A 21,282-nucleotide genomic window follows, 5' to 3' on the forward strand; every position below is an offset into this window, starting at 1 on the left:
AGAGTTCTTTTCAGTGAACCCTTGTCTCTATGATTCATGTAACTAAACATGGTTCCCAGGTTTGTGTTATCATCCAGGTAGCACTGTTGACCATAGCATCATCTAGAGATGGGAGCTGGGGGTTGGATGCAAAGTCAGCACTCAGGTTCTCTGTCTTGACGCTTATATAAATTTTACTGCTTGCAAACACAGGGCACCCTTGCCAACTTAGAACTGATTTCATATTGAATCAGTTGAAGCTTAGGGAAGAAAGCCAATAGCAATATTTTGTAAAAACAAAACAAAACAAAACAAAAAACAACAGCAACAACAAAAAACCCAACTAGGCTAACTGTCTATACACAGATGAGACAAACCTTCAAAATGAAACACAATGTTCAGGAGGTGGCTTGAGACTTCCTGGGCTTTGACATCTTAACTGTGCCATTTGGACCTTATCTTTGTTAGAAATAAGATTCTGCAATATCCTGGAACTCAAATACCCTATGCTGCACTTGTGTATGCTTTTTTCTGGTTTGGTCAAGAAGTTCTGTGAGAACTGGTTTGTTTTCATTCTGGAATCAAGCATGGTAGAAATAGATGCTGCTGGTAATCCCTTTATCTGTTAAATTACCACCCTATTCAAGTCCAGATTGGTTTTGCTTTTTTTTTTTGTTTTGTTTTGTTTTGTTAGTGGTTCCTTGGTTTTATGATTCCTTTTTAAATGTTTAATGTGCATTGGTGTTTTGTGTGCATGGCTGTCTATGTGAAGGTGTCAGATCTCCTGGAACTGGAGTTATGGATTGGCTGTCTATGTGAAGGTGTCAGATCTCCTGGAACTGGAGTTATGGATTGGCTGTCTATGTGAAGGTGTCAGATCTCCTGGAACTGGAGTTATGGATTGGTTGTGTGCTCTGATGTGGATGCTGAGAATTGATCCTGAGTCCTCTGGAAGAACAGTCTGTGCTCTTAACCTCTTTGTATCACTGTAGCCCCATGAGTCCATATTGTTGACATGACTGTTTGTGAGCCTGATTTTAGAGTAAAAATTAAAGAAGGTAAAAGAGATGAAACCTGTAGAGGTAAGATTTCATCCATCATATGCTCTAAATGCTCAATTTTCTGGTAATTAATAAGTTTATTTTTCTCTTTTTGAGATGCCTTATTCCCCCCCACCCCCACCCCATGTTTCAAGATAAACAATGTAGCAAATATTGGCTTGAAAATCCTTTGACGGTTTGAATGATTATAATGCCTTTTCTTTTGTTTTCCCCTTTTTATTTCTTTTTGACCAACATCTCTCTGTGTGTATAGGTCTACCCTGGAATTTGGTATTCAGAATAAGCTAGCCTCAAACTCACAGGGGTTTGTCTGCATTGGCCTGTCCCCCCCCCCCCCCAGTGGTAGAATTAAAGGCATGCACCACCAGTCCCAGGGGCATTTCAAGATTTTAAAGATGCTTAATTAGTCTCCTTTAATACTTTTTCCTGGCATAATTTCTGCCCCATCCAGTAATAATCATGATAACATTGCCACAGAGGTCTACAAATTAAATCTATTATTAGCACATAATGACCTGAAAAACCTGACTGTTTGAATAGTTTCCAATTATTAGCTGTGTTATGTAGGTGGAGACCTGGGTTATTTACAAAGATATTTTAGGACTTAGGTAAGATAATTGTTTTCTTCTCTAAAAATAAACTTTGTTTATGTAACAGTTACAATGGGAGCTTTCCCAAACAGGAAGTGATCTAAAAGAGCATCATCAGTAAGGAAACTCAGCAAGGCCTCCAGACGCTACGTTCTACTCAGAACTATAGAGGAATTTGTAAATAGCAAATTATTACTTAGTTTTGTAACAATTGTTCCCCATAGTACATTATACACAATCTACTTACTAGTTTTGCTTTTAAAAGGAAAACTATATTCTATATCAAAAGATCTTACCTTCGGGAGGTGTTCCATCTGTTGGTTTGTTAGGATTTGTCACTGACACGGTGCCTAATGTTGTGGCAGAAGCTTTTGTTGTGGAAGTTTCTGTCGGTGTTGGAGTAGAGTTATTCTGAACATCTGAAAAAATATGTTTATGAAATTTCATCATTATTAATGTTTTCATCAACAGAGTAGTCTACTTAAATATAGTAAACTAAGAGTTTATGTTATGTTATGTTATCTGTCTATGTATCTCATATATACATGTGATGTATATTGTGATATAATATATATGTTTTCTTTTAACCCAGTGAGTAGAGCATGAATTTGGGACCAATTTCCAAGTTGTTATCAATTGATCTTAGCTCCTGGGTCCATTTGCCTCTCACAGTGGGGTGGATTCTCCTGGATGAATGGCAGAGTAGTCAGGGTTTCTATAGCTATGCAATAACTGAGAAGACTAATGGGGAATGAGGAATGTTATATGTGATGTTTAAAAATATTGTTATTATAACTGACTTGACCAGAGAAAATAATTAAATGTGTGGTCTCTAGAGAGTGGATGTTTAACTATATATTTTCATAGCACACTAAAATCATTCATTACTAAAATGTTAATATATATATATATATATATATATATATATCATTGATAATTCTTTTTAACCTTTATACTGTTTTAAAATATTTTGCTCTTTATAAAATATAAACTAATGTGATATATAATTTATTGTCAGTTATATACAACATATTTTATACCATATAATTTATACTTCACATATTTTCTAAATATGCATATATTTATTGTATTTTAATGCATATAAGTTCTACATTCATTATATTTTACACTTTGTTTTATTTTTTTAACATACACTTTGTCATATATGTATGCAACACAAGAGAGAAAGAATGATACCTTACCAAGAAGAGCAATAAACTTCAAACTAAGCAATTGTGATAGTTTAAGTCATGATGTCACGGATAAACTCATATTTTCAAATTGCTTAGTTCTGTAAATTGTACTTATGCTTAAGCAGCCAAAATTATGGAAATGTAATAATGAATTTTAGCCCACATTTTATATTTATTTATTTATTTATTTATTTATTTATTTATTTATTTAAAGTATACTGTAGCTGTCTTCAGACACACCAGAAGAGGGCATCAGATCTCATTACAGATGGTTGTGAGTCACCATGTGGTTGTTGGGATTGAACTCAGGACCTCTGGAAGAATAGTCAGTACTCTTAACCGCTGAGCCATCACTCGAGTCCCCACATTTTATATTTTTTTCCTTTTTTTATTAGATATTTTCTTTATTTACATTTTAAATGCTATCCCGAAAGTTCCTTATACTCTCCCCCCTGCCCTGCTCCCCTACCTACCCACTCCCACTTCTTGACCCTGGCATTCCCCTGTACTGGGGCATATAAAGATATTTTTAATGACAATTATTCATGCTTCCTTTAATGCATATGAGGAAAACCAGTTTATAACAGTCACTGCTGCAGCATCCTCTTTCCAAAGTCAAATCTATGAGGCTCAACTCTTAATAGTCTATGAAGAAATTAGTTTCTAACACTATTATAATTCTCTAAGGCTTTGGCCCCATATTTTATAGGTCTCTGTCTCTGTCTCTCTCTCTCTGTGTGTGTGTCTTCAACCAGAAGTGGAATTGTCCTTCACTCAGAAAAACTGCAGGGCCCCAGACTCTCCACAGAAGTCAGACTGTGGGCACATGGCATAAATGCAGTAAGTAGATATCTTCAGGGGTGTAAAGACATCAACCATCGGAAGAAGGCACTACTGTCTGCCTTGAATTTTACAGTGCATACAGTAGATTGTGTAAAGCAGATGGCTTTAGAGCAATGAGGACTTAGGCTCATATCCTGAGCTACATATGTCCTAACAGTAAATGTGTTCAGTATGGAACCTCAGATTTCCTTTGTATTTGAAGCTTTCTTTGACTCTGTGTCAAAGCAATCTTTGGCATGTCCAGGGAAGCGCAGAGTCTCGGATGTCCTGAGGTAGATGCATTCACTGTTCATTTCTTAGCCCTGAGGTGCTCACAAGTGTTAGTTCCCAGCACCGGCTTTGTTTATAGACACAGTAAATGGAAATTGCTTGATGCATCAGCTCAGGGAGATGTGTTTAGCACATACAGAAAAGAAAGCTGCGTTTTCACAGGCTTTATGGAAATCAAGTCGAAATGTCTTCCTCTCTGGAAGTAGATCTCACACCTTCTCTTTGGCCTTTCCACACCCCTGTCCCCCATCCTCCATATTCAACAGAGAGCTGGAACACACATGGGTGGGCTATCCCCTGTCTCATCCTTGTTGTTCTAGCTATCTGTCACTTAGTATTTCATTTCATCACTTAACACTAATTTCTAAGTTTAATTTGAAGTGGTTAAATTAGTCAAAGACAAGTAAGTATACAGTGCCACTTAAAGACTGTTATTTAACTTTACTAGTACATAGCTGTGATTGAGCCCTGTATGTAGACTTTTCCAGTGGGAACAATTTTAGTTTCTGAGTGCCACCACCATCTCTAGAGGTATTTCTTTTCTCTTTCCCTTCCTCATCCAACAAACAGGGTGACTACTTGTATGAAAATCATGATCTGATAACAGTAAAAGGCTCTGCTGTATTCCTTATGGTTTTACCCTCAAGTACCGTTTACTCTGGTAGGGACCATGACAGCAGTGTACAGAAAATAACACAAGACATTTTGTGGGTTACATGGTTGTGCTCTGCAAATGCTGCTGGTGAAAAAAACAATAAGGGTTTGTTTGTTTATCGAGAAACAATATTGCCTATAAGGGCAATTCCTTTTTAAAGTCCTTTGTAGAATATTTGTCCAATGAAAAAGAAAAAGAAAGAGAAAAAGAAAAAGGAAAAGAAAAAGAAAAAGAAAGAGAAAAAGGAAAGGAAAAAAAGAAAGAGAAAGAGAAAAAGAAGAAGAAAAAGAAAAGCTGCATGTGCAAGAAGCATCTTAGGTGATTCTCTGTCCAGCATTCAGGATGGAATCCCTTCTGTATCCTACGGTAGCAGAGCTTTGCTAAGAAAATGACTTGTTAAAGGCTATTTTCAGCTGGTAGAAAATTCATTGTGTTAGCATTTCCGCAATCTTTGTTATAAGATAATAAGTTTTTGCATAACCATTTCCTCTGAATTTCTACAGGATCGTGGGCTTGAGAGAAACAAAAAGTCATGAGTCTGGGAAAATGGCTGAAGATTCCCGAAGACCCCTCCCCAGCTTTCGAGGAGTGGTGAACTGCTGGGTGAGGCCTCTGAGCAGCCCAGCTGCAGGGAGGGGATTCTCTGACTGTGGAGCTGCTACAACTTCTGCCAACCATCAACATGCTGGGGTGAGCTTCTCTTCCTGTCTGTCTTTCTTTTTTGGTTGTCGTTGTTAGTCATCCTTGTTCCTATGAGTAACCCCTCATGAGTATTTTTGCTAATAACTTAGTAAAAATTCACAGTAGTTAGACTTTGTTCTGTGATAGGTCTCTTTCTGAGATGTATCGATCTCTCTCTCTCTCTCTCTCTCTCTCTCTCTCTCTCTCTCTCTCTGTGTGTGTGTGTGTGTGTGTGCGTGTTGTGTCTATGCATGAAAATTCTGTTACACAACAAGAGGATTTCTGTCTTTGCTCCCAGCTCCACAGTGATATTTATTTGTACTTATTCTCTCCGTGTCTCAGAAAGTCTCAGAAAGTATTCACTATCTTTTCCTAGGAGCAAAATGTTCAGAGGAAAGGTTTAAACTCTTGAAGGAAAATAAGCTTTCTGAGGTGTATAGTCACGGGTGATCAGTTTGATTGCAGTCCTTCTAAAAGTCATAGCAGCCCTTGTCTTTTGACATAAGACTTATCACCGAATCACTGCCAATGACATTAGATGCAAGTAATTTTATTTAAAAAAAAACCTTAATGCACAAGGACATGGTCAAACGTGTGCTTACATTTTATTTCTCAGAAGAAATAAATGCTATCTAAAGAGCCATTTAACTTGATAAACATTTACTAGCATCTATTGCAACAAGTGCTAAGAAAACCAAAAATATGAGTTGTATCTGGAGAAAGTCAACGTTCTGCCACATAAATTGGCTCTGTATAAAAATTAGTGCACAGACATGGCTTACGCAATCTAAGTAGCACAATGTACCTACAATAACCAATAGCTTTGTGAGGGAGAGATTTTGAGAGAAATTGGATTATTAGGCATAATATGGAAATGTGTATTTTATATGCAAATGAAAGGGGAGATCAAAAGTAACAAAGTTGGGGCTGTATCAGGACCTGGGACCTAGAATGCGCTCTCAATTGTGTCTGACAAACTTAAATCTTTGGGAAGTAAAGACAGGAAAATCCCATTTTAAGTGAAGCTTCAAAGCTATTGAAAACTTGAAAACCAGGCTTTTGATGTACAGTTCATTCTCAATTAAACCTAAAAATACTCCGGAAGGAACAGAAGTCGTAAGAGGGCTTAGATAATTCTTATGTGGAATTAGTGGTCTGGGAAGAGAACTAACAGGGAAATCTCATCTCTCTCTGGTAAATACCTCGATAAGTGGAGAAATTCTGCACCTGAGAGAGCCATCTCCTTGGGTCTCCAGCCATCTGTGCAGTGGGGATGGAGTGCCAAGCCTGGCTGGCTGCAGGCAGTGACAGGTGTCTCAGCCACCTGGCCCCTCTGGGGAGAACAGGGCTCAAGCCTGCATTGGTGAGTTTGTTAAACACAAGACATTATCTGCAAATGGACCTGAGGATCCGAGGTTTTCTGGCTGACAAGCAGAGAGGTTTGAGGGGCCAGAGGCTGTTACAGGGCCAATTCTCTCCACCCATCAGGATCCCATTCAATACTAAGGGCAATGCCAGCAACTTTCCATTTGCTAATGTGATTCTTTGAAGATCATGTTTAATAATGAGGTATATTTAGACTTGGGAATTTGTTACAAGACTTTTTATATCATGTGCTGAGTTTGATTGATGAGCATCTACACCCCTTAGGCACACACTGGTTATGTTTAATATTCATAGGGCTAAAAGTGAGAGAGACAAGAAAGAACCGCTGCATGCTCTAGGACTTCCAGACCTCTGTGCTAGGATCCTTTCCCTGAAGCAGTTCTGAGTCTAGAGAGGAGCAGGAGCAGGCTCCACAGAACTGTGCTGACATCTGCTCCATAGCAAGGCAAGGAAACTCAGCATATTCTAAGTTCTGCCAAATGTCACAGGCCAGGCTCCTGGGTCATCTCTCGGGTTAGTTGTCTGTCTGCCTGTTTTGTGGGAGGGCTGCCTTGCGCCTACCTTGTTGAGAGTCTGCCAACCGCAAACTCTCTGCCTAGCTCACATTCAGTTTCTGGGTCCATTCACTTTCCCAAAAGTTTCTCCAGAAACACAAGTCCCACGAGAGACTCCCGACTCCCAGATCACCCTAGTGTGAAGAGTGACTTTCCCATGTGAAATGCAGACTTTTTTTGCTGAGTTGGCAATCTTGTGACTCACCATGCGGTTTTAGCAGCCAAAACGATATGTTTGGTAACAAAATAGTAACATTGAAGAAGGAAGGGTTTTTTTCCCGTTTTTTGAAAAATTAAAGATTATATTTTCTCTCCCTAAGTACAAAGGTAAATTATAGTTGAATATATTTATAGGGTACAAAGGTGATGTTACAGTTATTGCTAAGTAGAATGTGGAATATAGCTCAATAAGGCTAAGGAGCACACACACACCCACATGCACACACACACACACATACACCCTCAAATAGTTTTTTATTATGTGGTTGGACCTTTAAAATTTACTCAGTGATATTAACGTATGTAAATACATATTTTTCAGGATCCATCTCTGGAAATTCTCACTTGTAATCTCTAGTCTAATTGAGATCCCGTGCTTGTCAGCCATCATTAGTCAGCCATCACAGCCACATCTCCTCCATCTCCAGCCTCCACATCTTCCTTGCATCCCTTGCCTTCTTTCCATAAGATTATTTTACACAAAAGTGGGGGGTGCGGCATGTATTTAGGTTGTCGAGAATACTTTACTGAGCAAAATGATCTCCAGCCTCAGGCATACGATGATGGAATGTCTTCCTTTTTACAAATTCCATGTGCTTGGTACACACTCTGCTGTATTCATTTCTGACTCTCTAACACAATTATGAATAGTTCTGGGACAGACGTGTGTTACAGGTGACTATTTCAGCTACTGATTTCTTTGTTCATTCACCAGTTGCAGCATCACTGCATCATGATAGCATACCCACTGAGGCCAGAACTGAGTTTCTTAGCCCACAATTCATATACATACATACATACATACATACATACATACATACATACACACACACACATACACATAGGTGTGTTTGTAAGTATTTATTCACATGTATGTGTATATAATGTCCTTTATAAACTGAAGATGATTAAAATACTTTATTAGAAAAAGGAAGCATAGGGTGTGCCTAATATTGGGAGTAACTGTGGGCTTACCGCTAGTTTTGAGCCCAGGCTCTGTCACTCACATTTTAAATGTTTGTAGAATTTGATGCTGATGTGCTTCAGAAGGCTCAGATGTTAAAGGTGTGTTTTCTGAATGATGCTGTTAGGAAATGATGAACTCTTTAAATGGGCCTCTGGGAAGGCCCTAGGCCGTTGAACAGGTGCATGCAGAAGGAAGGCGGTTCTCATGGGAATTCCGGGATGGCTTATATAAGAGAGTTGGCTATAAAAACTGACCTCTGTCTCTCTGCTTCTGGTCTCAGATGTAAACACAGTCTACTGTGTAGTGTTTTACAGTGCATCAGCATATAATACAGGCAAAACCCAAGCAGGTGCAGTTTCACCCCCTTGAGTCTTGAAAATGGAGTAAAAAAACTTTTCTGTTTATAAAGTTTGTTGCCTCTGTTATTTTGTTGTAGTGATGAAAGGCTGACTTATACAATGTCAGTTTTCAGTCTTATGGAAACAAACATCATGGAGTACTACATATAAAAGATAAATGAGAAAGTCAATGAGCTTGTTAGACTTGGGTTTAAACCTGTTAGAAACATCAACGGCATGAAGGGAACTTAGAGTTTTACTGCAGGGACATAGAGATTTTCACTACTTGGTAATATTGCTGTAATACATTTAGATAGACAAAATCTTCAACTCCACCAGCAGGTTCAAGTTAATAAAGCTTTTTGAAGGAAAACTTAACTTCTTTCAAAATTATAATCACATTCTTCTGATCGGGTCTTCTCTTTGGTGATTTTGAAGAATTTTACGTTACTTTTATTGTTCCCTTTTACTGGTATACTGATAACATTTGTTTCCAGAAACTAAAGTAATTGGAAAGAAACAACACAAAGAAGAAGAAAGTAAACTAGAGCTGGCCTTAAGTGGTGAGAGAGAGAGAGAGAGTTACTATGTATAATTTCTGTCAGAATTTGATGGATAATTTTCCCAAAGTGAGCATCTGACTACTGTGACCCGAAGTTTCAACCAGGGTCCTATGGGTTGATTCTCACGGTATGCAGTGTCTTTATGTGAATTCAATGACTCAAGTATGCTATTTTTATATATCAGTGAGTTCCATTAATACAATGATACTTAAACTTGCTAACCAATTTGTAGTGTTTTATTTCTCTTTCCTTGTTCAGAGGATATTTTGTTTGTAAATGGGGTGTTTCTCTTCCCAAAGTTGAGAGAGCTGTTGCCCCAGGTCACCAGATAGCATGTCTAAAGTGGCTTTTAATAGCATCGTAAGACTGAGTGAGAAATTTTATCTTTTTGTTTTAGTCTTCCGCTTCAAGTAGAGAATGACTTTCAGCACTCATGACTGGTACTATATAGTTAAAAATAAGTAAGCAAATATCTGTGTGCAGGGAGCAACAGTCCTTCAGCTGTGGTGTAGAGGAGCTCCGAGTGTCAGCATAGAATCCTGTTTTTCTCTATGCACATGTTCTCACAAAGTGTCCCCACAGTGCTGAGAGAAAACGGGTCTGGTAGCTCGTGCTCAGTTCTACATTGGGTGCTAATCTGAGAACAGAGATGAAATTGTGTTTCTTCTGCGTTTTTTATTTTAGAGGTTACCTTCGTAATGTTATATTGTTTTAAAAAATAAATATTTTAAAGTATTTCCTTATGAAGGCATTGAAGTTATTACTTGTGGGCCAATTATATCTCACATATTTAAAAATAACTCTACATGTTGTGGTACAGATGCAACAGATTTTGGTTTTTGTTTTGATGTTTTAAACATAGTAGTAGGCAACAGACGCATTTCCAGGATAAGTTCTCAGCTTTGGGCAGGGAAGCTTACACCCTGACATCCTGCAGAGGATACAGGACTGGAAGCCTCCATTCACTGGCCAGGAGAACAGGAAGGGAAATGCATACTGTTCTTTCTAATTGATATGAACACACTTCATTACTTATACATGGAAACTCATTCTATGATATCGCCTTATGGTTTTCACTAGGAAAATTAAGCACTCCAAGATTCCTCTCTAAATTCCAAGGCAAAGACTGGGCTAGAAATGGTATTTACTAGGGAACACATAGTCAGACTCACCCTTAGAATGGATGACCTTGCACATTTAAATTGGACCAGAAGTGAAAGAAAGAACTAGAAAACTGGATTTGCTGAAAACCAGAAGCTGCTTTTTAATCCCTGAGGATGAGGGAGAAAAGAAATGACCAAGGTTGAGATGGAGCAGTATGATAACACAGTAGCAGAAATAAGTAAAATGTGCCCTTCCCTTTGGGCCTCTGGTGGCTCCTCCCTGCCTTCACTGGCATCTACAATATTCACTAGGCGCTTAGTTACATGGTCTTATCTCTGCTGGGATGAAGAAAAGGAGAAACACGTTTTGGCTTCTGCTAAAACAAAGTTAAAGGACATGCCCTAAAGAACCAGGAGACGAGCAAGATTTGATGGATGCACAAAGCTGAAAATAAAGATACGTGTGAGAATATTTCCCATCCTCTGTCACGCTTTCTGACATTTCCGAAGGGCTCAGAGTGCATTTTCAGTCACATCATGGTGTTGTATTAAGTAATGAAGAAATATAGGTAACATCAAGGTTACCTGAAATCTGTTTCTTACTCAATTAAATATCATCCATCAAATCCAGAGCCATATGTTTGCTGTGTTGTAAATATGTGTTTGTGAGGCAGAGGCTGACTATAAATCGTCTCTACCTTTTCTTCATGCTGTTGGCTGTGAATTCTTTGCTTTAACATAGATTAGAAAGTCATCAGAGGAAATAGACTCGAATGCTTTGGTACAGCTGCATGCTACACCCCAATCTGGGGATCTCCCGCACTGAGCAAAGTATTTCATAATGTTTTCCAGATCTTAATTAAGGCCAGGTGGGTATCCCAGGGAATATTTACTCATTGATTTTTGTTAATTTTGAAGACAAATTTACTTTATAACAATTAAATTTGCTCTCTTGGCATAGTGACAGAGATATATACATGGAGAAAAATCAATTGATATAATCTCACATTATTATCAATATATCACCTCTGGAATATGTTTAATATAATTAAAAATTTTAGGACTTTAGACTTATGAAGAAATGTGAGAATTATCATTTTTTCAGGCAATCTTAATGGCTTTAACAGACATCTCTGTATCTTTGTCTGCTAGTGGAGTTATTTGTCATTAGGTTCTGAATCTTTATTAAATGCTCAATAATAGTAAGTTTTGTTTGAATTGTACTGAGTATGTACAATATTGCAATTTTTCTACCCTTTAAAGTGAAGTGGCACCTGCTAAAACTGAAGAATAAAGAATTCATTGAATTTACAATGATCATGTGAAAGACTAAGAGGAAGTTGCTGGATTTATGTCTAAGTCATTTTAAAGTCAAGAAATAACTTCTGGATCATCCCACGTGTTCGTGGCAGTTTTCATGTCTCCAGCGAGTCTGTACTCTCTGCAGACACGCTCTTCATATCCTTGAGGAAAATGACTTTGCTATGTTCAGAGGAGTTGTTTACTAATTATCAGTGGGTCACTGAATACCTAGTCTGCTGTCACAGGCTTTAGTGAGGGACCTGGAGCTAGCAAGAAGAAATGCCCCATCTGCCTGCAGCAGTCTATGAAAATTTGAGCTCTTAAAAATATGGGTTACAAATTTACCTTCTCCTCCCTCACTTGGATTTTTGTTACAGCTTGAGTTTTCATAGCTTTTTCTTTATCTACCATTACTCCTTTTTCTTAATATCAGTTTACCTTTTTATAAAAATCAGTTCACTTTAAAATAAATAATGCTGTAATATATATATATATATGTATTAAAGATCTTAATAGAAGCAATCATAAAAATTAATAATATGAAAGCTATTAGAGTTGGTGTGTTTATGTGTGTGTGTGCATGTGTGTACGCATGTGTGTATGCAGGGAGCAAGTGTTTTATCACTGAACTATTTCACTAAAGAGCAGGCAGAAGTTTTATTTATTATTTTATTTTTTGGATAGAATCTCATTATGTTGCTCAGGCTAATCTTGAATTTGTTGTAGAACCATGCCAGTTTCAAAACCACTTTCCTCCTGTCTTTGCCTCACAAAATCTTGGATTATAGACACATGACTGAATTGCAACCTTTGAATTTTTGATAGTCACTTTTAGTTATGATAGCTTCAGTTTAGTTCCGGCTTTCTCAACTTTAAAAGAGAAATCAGAAAACTTAGTAAAAACATAAGAACATCAACCACATTGATCTGCCTTGGGAAACCAGAAGCATGTGGCAATACAGATCGATATTATTTAAGTCTATGACCCTTTAGAGCATCTAGTGACATAGGCTGACATTTAGTACACATTAGAAATGGTGTTCCTGACAAAGCACTTTAAGGTTGTCAATCAGGCATGGATGTTGTATTGCATCAAGTCTTACCTTCCACAGCTAAAGGAAAATCAATCCCTTTGTTCATTTCTCTCATTCTAGTAGGGATTATGTCTGCCTCCTCGGCAATTTAACTGCACCTGATCCCAAAAGTCAGTATTATTTGAAGGACTGATAACAAGTAGAAAATAAGAGTGGAACTGGTGACTGGCAATAATTTCATGTCTCAAATGTCAAGGCAGAGGCGATATTTTACATAAAACAGAGCTAAAAGGCCCCTAACAATCTAGACAGACTCGAGTAAGACTTGATTTCTCATTTCATATGTCATAGCTAGCAACAGAACAGACTAAACGACAAACCACTAAACTGCTTCATCCAGGGAAACAGGGGAGGAACAGCCCCTTGACCCCCCGACTCTTGACTTGACCTGGAATTCATCCTACACTTGGGCCCCTACTTTTCAGGTAGCCAACTGGACAATGACCTTATCCCTCCAGGCTAAGGAACTTCCAGATGCTCAGGGGAGACACTTTATGACACTAGTTATCTAAAAAATCTGATCTTTTCAGTTGAAAGAATAATTGAAATCCAACTTTGAAAGAGCAGTAAATTAAATGACATTTTAAAATATATTTAAATAAGGAAAGAGACAATATTAAAATAAGAGAGTTTGAGAAATCATTGTTTACTTGTAGGATAAAGTTTAGAAGGGACAAGTATAAATGAAAACCAAAATTTAAGAGGAAAAGTAAAAAAAAAATGGCAGAATGGCATAAGAATTAAGAACAGCAGTAAATGCCACCTCCCCCACAAATCCATGTTTAGGAATAAAGATGAAGTCATATGATTTTTTTTTTTTTTTTTTTTTGGTTTTTCAAGACAAGGTTTCTCTGTATAGCCCTGGCTGTCTTGGAACTCACTTTGTAGACCAGGCTGGCCTCGAACTCAGAAATCTGTCTGCCTCTGCCTCCCGAGTGCTGGGATTAAAGGCATGCGTCACCACGCCCAGCATGATATTTTATTTTTAATTTTTGATAAAATTGTAATAGTTTGTATATGCTTGGCCTAGGGAATGGCAGTATTAGGAAGTGTGGCCATGTTGGAGTAGGTGTGTCACTGTGGGCATGGGCTTTAAGCCTAGCTGTGTGGAAGTCAGTATTCTTCTAGCAGTCTTTAGATGAAGATGTAGAACTCTCAGCTCCTTCTGCACCATGATGATAATGGACTGAACCTCTGAACTTATATAAGCCAACCCCAATTAAATGCTGTCCTTATAAGAGTTGCCTTGGTCATAGTGTCTGTTCACAGCAGTAAAACCCTAACTAAGACAGATGTGTTATATAAAAACTAGGAAGTAACCATGGTTACGTCTTCAACCGAGCTTCGATTCTTACAATCGTGCAAATTTCATTTCCACTCTTTGAATTTTAAGCAACAGAAAAGTTATCAACGAAAAACTAACATAGGTAAATGTGTAAATTGAATTCCAGGAGGAGGAGAAGCGGGATGTGGGATAATATTTCATAGCATCTAAATGAATTTTCTTGAAAAGTGAACTACAATGTCAGTTTTCATTGGCAGCAGTTGTATTAAGTAGCTCATATTGCTCTGTAAATTATCCCCTAAACATACATTTAAAAAAAAAACAACCATTTATTATTTGTCTTTATAGCAGCAGTGTGACAATCACTTAGAACAATGCTGGCTTTGTTTTTATCACTCTCTGACACCTGCGGGGTATTGGCTGGGACTGGCCAGGTAGGATAGATTTGAAGTCACTTAGAAGAAAAGGATTCAGGCCACTCTCAGGGCTGATTAAGTCAGTGCTGGTCTTGGGGGAAGAGCTCAGAGATTCCTCCATTGAAGTTCTTTGACTCATCCCCCAGATAAGTCAACCAAAGAAACCAAGGAGAAACCAAGGTAGAAAACAGCTCATTACTATGAACTGTTCCTGTATTTTGCTAGTTATACAACTTAGTTCCCTTGCTCAGAGTTAAGAATACCACCAGACAAAGAGCAGTGGGTGTGTACTGAACCTGGCTACCACAAGTCACTGTCAAGACAGAGATAATTAGATTTTAAAGCATGAATTTCTGCATCCTAGAGGGATCTTTGCAGGCTCTTTTCTTTACTTTTTATAATTTGAACTTACCCTAATTCCTATGGGCTCCCATTAGACAAGCTGGACTCCCTGCCGTCTCTTAATTAAGGCATTGTTATTTCTAATTTTAGCTGTACACGTGTTACATCTCCCTCTTTTTCTTTAATAACGCCCCTCTAGGACTCAAGTGGCTTTTCTTCCCTCAAAGCTCAGTTGTACTATGTGTAATCTTTTCCCCACTGTCTAGTTCAGACAGTTCTTAGAGCCTACAATGAAATACTTAGTTTTTTTCACTCAACATATTTACTAAATGTCCACTATGTCTTGGGGCTGTGTTATATAATGATATGAATGTTAATTACCAACTAAAAAGATTTATATTTGCATCTTACAATCATGATGCTCATATTTGTGCATTCGGGAGGTATATTGCTCAAGAGTTTTTAAATGTCTTTGAGTGCACATCTTGTGTGCATAACCAACTTTTAAAGGTTAATTCGTTTTTACCTGTCGATGTTCAACTTTTAAAGCACAGAAAAATATAACGATTTCTTGGTTCAACTTTTAAGTTTAGCTTACATGTGCTTTTTTCCTCTGTATTAATATAGCACATTTAGCATCAATTTCAAGGTACCTGTAGACTCATTTCCATGGTTTGTTAAATCCTGGGCTGGAGAGATAACACAAAGGTTAAAAGCAAACTTTGATCTTGCAGATGACTGGACTTCTGACTCCAACACCTACACTGATTGTCTTACAGCCACCTGTGATCTCCTAAACTCATAGGTAAACACACACATGCATAGTTAAAAACATAAAGACAAATACTTTTAAAAAGAATTTAAAAGTTTATTATGCATTGAAAATGATATGTACCTCTTTGCCTGGCTTTTAGGAGTTTGTAGAGATTGCATATATAAAACTTTATAATTTCCAGTGGATATTCAACTGCTACACTATTGTTATTAAATTCCAGTCTGCTATGCTTTGGTACTGAAGAGCTCCACTAAGAGACAAGGCACACTGCTCTGCTTTGGAGTACTTTTGATAAATGTTTCATCGCTTTGCAAATATTTTTAAAGTAGTTCTACCTTGCTTTAGATGAGGTTCTGGGGATTTTTAAAATTTAAAAGGAATTAAAGGTCTGTGAGTTAGTTGAAAAGGTTCCAGGTAACGCTTTCCTGTTTTCAGCACCAAGAAACACAGCAAACAAACCTGAATGAAGATACAGCCTAGCCTCACCACCAGCACTCCTCAGCCTATATCACTGATGTTCACTTTGCTTAGATGGCAGACGTAAGCCTCTATTTATCATCACCAGATTCATCAGCTAATTAAGGACAATGAACACCTTTGCTGAAATAATTGGAAGCAGTTACATCCTGCAGAAATTTGCCTCCCTGTAGGGTGAAGCCTGAACAAGATGGCTGTTACATGGTAAGTTTCTAAAGTCAAATAAGCAAGGCTTAATTGGAAGCCAAAATTCAAGAGACTAAACATGGATTGAGACTAAATCAATCGCATGATTCAAGCTTACAAGTATACAATATTTCTATATTGTTAGATATTATTCTAGCCATGTAGAGAAATAGAATACCCACAAATTGTTTAGGACGATCATCATGGAGCCTTGCTTGACAAAAGAACCTATTTTTGTAACAAACATTTGACAAGGGGCTTTCTCTGGGGCTTTCTCTTCTAACATTTCCTAAGGCTTTCTGATTAAACATATTCAACCTAGAGCTAGTCACTCTTTAGACCTTGAAGACTCTTCTCAACCAATGAGATTGTTTACTTTCATTTGAATAAATTGCATTTGCATTGTTGAATTTCGAAGCTCAGAATCTACATTCTCTTCTGAGCTCAGGTTGTCCCACCTGAAGCCTTGTTTGATTAGTCGCTTTCCTTTAATCAAATGCTTCACAAATGAATTCTCTTTCTTTTCCACTCAGCACAGTTGCTAGGTGCCAAATAAGTAGTGGGACCGTGTTAGCGACATTTTTCAGGACTTTCCTGATGTCTTCATAATGGTTTGTGAAAAAAAAGTGAATACATATAGAACAAGTAAAATCTTCACTTGAAGCTGGACTAACGATGGCCTGGGAGCTCTTCGGAAATGGGTTTTTTATACAAGTGAGCTCTATCTGACATTGTAACAATTCTTACCCTTGCCTTACAGATTTCATACTCATGCAAGTGTAGCAGGGTTTAGATTTGACAGTTACAATTTCATGCAATTGGAAATTTGTACATGCATTTTTGTGCTTTTGTCAGTATAAGATTTTTCATCTTATTAATGATTGCTAAAGTATGTTTGTTATTATTTGTCCATACAACTCAGTGAAAAAATGAAGAGTTTCTGACTTACTTTGTATATGTTTCTGTGATAAACTATGAACAGAACAACTTTAGGTGTATTTGATGCATGGCTCCAGAGTCTGAGTCTATAATGAGCAATAAGGCATGGAATCAGGTGGCCCTGGCATGACATCATTGAAGCTGGCCAATCACATTTTATCTGCACAGAGGTAAGACTATAAACCTTCTAAACCTGCCTCTAGTGATGTAATCCCTCTCTCAAGACCCCAACTTCTAAAAGTTCCATAACTTCCTTCAAACGGTGCCACCTCCTGGTGACTGAGTGTCCACTTATATGATCCTATGGAGGAAGACATTCCTTCTCAAATGGCCACCTCAGATAGTGAATTTCATTCGACATCAGCCCAGCTCTACTCCTACCATGGAATGGTCATAGAGGAGCCTGAGCAGGGACAAGGGGACAGAAAGAGAATCTGTACAGACTCTGTGTTGGGGCTGGCAACATGGCTTAGTTGGATAAAGACATGTGTTTTCAAGCCTGATGACCTGAGTTCAATTCCCTGCACCCACATAGGGGAAGGAAAGAGCCAACTACTGTGAGTTGTCCTCTGACCTCCAAATTCACGCATTCAGTATGGATGCAGCCATGCTCCCACAACCTCACAGTGAGTAGGTAAATGTAAAAAAGAAAATTTAAAAGGAGATCATGTGGTAGAATCTTATCACAGGCTGTCATGACTTATAGAATTGAAATTTCCATTGTTACTCTTGATTATTTTCTAACTTTAATTTCATACATTCTTCAAATTTAGTTTTTGACAGAACTTTCCACTATAAGACTGAGGGGAAAAAAGAATGTGTCTTCAAGAATTTCACCAAGGACAGGGAGTTTATGGTCAACTACCAGTAAGAAGGAGATGAGAGGAAATGAGCAAAACTTAATCTCATATTATGATTTGTGTCTTCTGTAATTTAAATAATTCTCTAAGTTCTCTGATTTCTTAAGCCTGTGAAATCACACTGTGAATTTGTGATAGTAATTATTTATAGCAAGGATTTTAATATTCTTCATCTTGAAAAACAGAAAAAAAGTTGAACCAAGAAGTCTAGCTAGTGGCACAAAATAATACTGTAATTATGCACTATGCACAAAACATCAAATCCATGATAACAGTTTTGCACACTGCATGCTGGCTGCTTAGATGCAACAGGCATCACACAATAGGCAGCAGTGTGCACAGGCAGAGTACACAGGCAGCCAGGCCATGGGAGGAGCAGGCAGGGTGGAAGAGCTCACACATTTAGGAAAGAAAACATGTTTCCCTGGGGCACATGCAATTCAAGAATAATGCATGAGTAAGTATGAGTGCTGGGGTTACTAAGAACACGCAAGAAAAACCTCTTCTCTTTCCTATTGTTCTTTTCCTTTTTTTCTTTAAGGCTATTCTGTTTTATTACATTTTATTTTTTTTTAAAATATGCCCTGAAATTATTAAATACTTTGTGGACAAATGACACTGCTTCTCATTTCATGTCAAGGATGTCTAGTTTCTGATTTCTGGGGGGACATTCCTAAGCCCCCATATACCTGACCCTAATTTACTAAGTGTTATCAGGGTAGTGAACCAACTGCCCCAAATCAGGTGTCATCTTCCATTAGTAGACATTTTTGTGCACATGTAAATCAGGTTTGTAATAACATAGTACCTCCATTTCTCTCTGCAGCCACAGTCTCTCTGTTAATGCCATTTCTGCCTCTGAATTGTCCTTGAACATTTTGTACCTTAACATTTTGTATTTTAACTTAATGTGGAAGCCAGTTTTGTGTTTGACTTATCAGACACATTCCCACTGCACACTCGACTCCGAAGAGAATGTGACGCTGTTTTCCATAAGTAAGTTATTATTAAAAGTGGAAAATTTTCTTGAGTAGCCTACATGGTGGGAAGAAGGACAAGGATGGGGAGTGAACAGCAACCTCTCATGAGTCAGTGCTGAAGGGAATCTTTTGAAAGGAAAGGGCCAGAAAACAGGGATTTAAGCCATGCTGCCTAGGGGGAATTTCGGTAGTTCAAATAATATTTTTTTTGGCCTCGCCTACTTTCCTATTATCTTAAACTAGTACAAGGAAATAAATAATGAATTCATACCAAATCTTTCCCTGAAAGCTGGAGAATATGACACTTTCCTCGAAAAACAAACTCTCCAGTGTGTGCTGAGAGGTGGGATAATGAACTGAGTGATGCCTGGCCAGTGGCTTCAGGCCTGGGCACTCTCGTCCCAATCAGCAGAACTTTTGGGGACTCCTTCCATTGGCCGCATCTGTCTGATCCCAGGTCTCTCACACAGGCCCTCTCCCTGTCTGTGACAGTTTTTCAGATAATTGTTTTTAGTCTCCTTTTCTCTCTTAGGAACTCTTCCCAGATGCCAATGTGTAAGAACGGTGTCACTACTCTTCCCAGATGCCAATGTGTAAGAACGGTGTCATTAAAACAGAAGGATGTTCTGTTTATGTGATCCCTGGCAGCACAGAAGGGGTCTTTCCCATGCCCAGCCACCTCCACCAGGCAGCCAGATAAGAATCTCTGGAGCTGAGCTCTGCTCCAGAACAGCTATTCCCGGCAGTGTCTGGGTGAAGGAGAGGCAAGGTAACCAGGAGCAAGGTGCACAGACGTTGTTGGTTACAGTAAGAACATAAAACTGTAGATCTGGAAGGAGCAATACCATCATTTAGCCTTAATTCATTTGCTCTCTAGACATGGAAGATTCAGCCTGGAGAACATGAAATCTCTGCTTGCCTCAGACACAAGATAAACTGAAGCCACTGGCAGCTGAGACTAAGGACTCCTGGCTCAGAGGACAGTGCCTTCTCCACACTGCTTAGTCCTGGTTGTGATACCAGCCAGGGCTCAACTAGAAAAAAAAAAAGGACTCTGTTATGTTACCTAGTATGTTCAAGCTTTTAAAGGTACTTTAGGCAATTTCATATTAAAACAATACTTAGATGAATTTGTTGTGAAGGATTGGGTCTTTCTTTCACTGCAAAGAAGACTCAACACCCATATCAAGCACACAAATGGCATTTGGTCCTATGGAAATGTAAAACTTCAGAATGACTAAAGGATCTAATGTCTCAACTTTTGCAGGATTAGACTGAGGTTAGCTACAGAAGTGCTGGATGTGAAGAACTTAATGAATGTGCTTTTATTTGATCTGTAATAGATCAGAATGACCTGACAGTTGGTGCAGAGAATTACAAGATCTCTTGTTTTTCTTTGTAAGAAGGTATGAATCCACAGTTGCAAGCTACTCTGATGTGATTTGGGAAGATGCATTGATCCAAAGGCCAGCACAATGTACATCAGACAAACTAAGGTGGCGGGCCAGCTCTACAGAGCCTGCCAAGTAAATGGAACCAACCAAGAACACACCTCAAAAAGAAAGCCCTCACAGATTCTGTTAGCCTAGTGTCACAGTTGGTTCTTGTTAACTCAATATCCAGACAAACCTTAGAAAAGGGAATTCCAGTTTTCTTAATTGCCAATTGATGTACAAGTGCATTGCCTACCATGGGCAGTGCCATCCCTTGACAAGTGCATTGCCTACCATAGGCAGTGCCATCTCTGGGCAAGTAGGCCAGGCCTGTGTGAGAAAAGTAGCTGAAATTGAGAATGGGATCAATGCAGTAAACAATGCCCCTTCATGATTTCTGTCTCAGTTCCTGCCTCTGTCTAAGTTGCTGCCTTGGTTTCTCCCAATGATGGAATTTAACTTATATGCCAAGTATATACTCTCCCGAGTTTTGTCAGTCACTGTGTGTTATTGCAGCAGCAGAGAAACACATTAGGGCATCAGGATAAAAATAAACATGCTCCCAAATATCAGAACACATCTGAGATGCCCTGTGTCTTTGTAACTTTGATGACGTGCAGTGAAATACAGTTTTCCACATTAAAGCAAGGCCAGTTACTAACTGTGTACTATGTTCACACTGATAGAGCCTGGGAAAAGGAAAAGGGTCATGAAACATTGTTCTTGATGTCAGAAAATTCACATACAGTTAAGTGGTGGATTGATCCTCCTGACAGGGGGCAGGGTAGGTG

The 21,282-nt window shown here is 38.4% G+C and overlaps 1 protein-coding gene and 1 long non-coding RNA gene across 2 annotated transcripts in view; one reads left to right on the forward strand and one right to left on the reverse strand.

Moving 5' to 3' along the window:
- Emcn (endomucin) overlaps positions 1 to 21,282 on the reverse strand; it is an 87,994-nt gene that overhangs the window by 57,342 nt on the left and 9,370 nt on the right. Inside the window, exon 2 of the mRNA XM_021158495.2 lies at positions 1,927 to 2,049. Coding sequence (XP_021014154.1) covers positions 1,927 to 2,049 — 123 coding nt within the window. The remainder of the gene's footprint in view (positions 1 to 1,926; positions 2,050 to 21,282) is intronic.
- LOC115030616 (uncharacterized) lies at positions 5,103 to 19,301 on the forward strand. Its single transcript, XR_003836201.1, has 4 exons — positions 5,103 to 5,281; positions 15,576 to 15,646; positions 16,052 to 16,297; positions 17,262 to 19,301. It is a non-coding gene; the product is annotated as an uncharacterized LOC115030616 (long non-coding RNA).

Source organism: Mus caroli, unplaced genomic scaffold (genome assembly GCF_978045245.1).
Source record: "Mus caroli unplaced genomic scaffold, Mus_caroli_1 scaffold_3, whole genome shotgun sequence".
In the NCBI taxonomy this organism is placed as follows: Eukaryota; Metazoa; Chordata; class Mammalia; order Rodentia; family Muridae; genus Mus; species Mus caroli.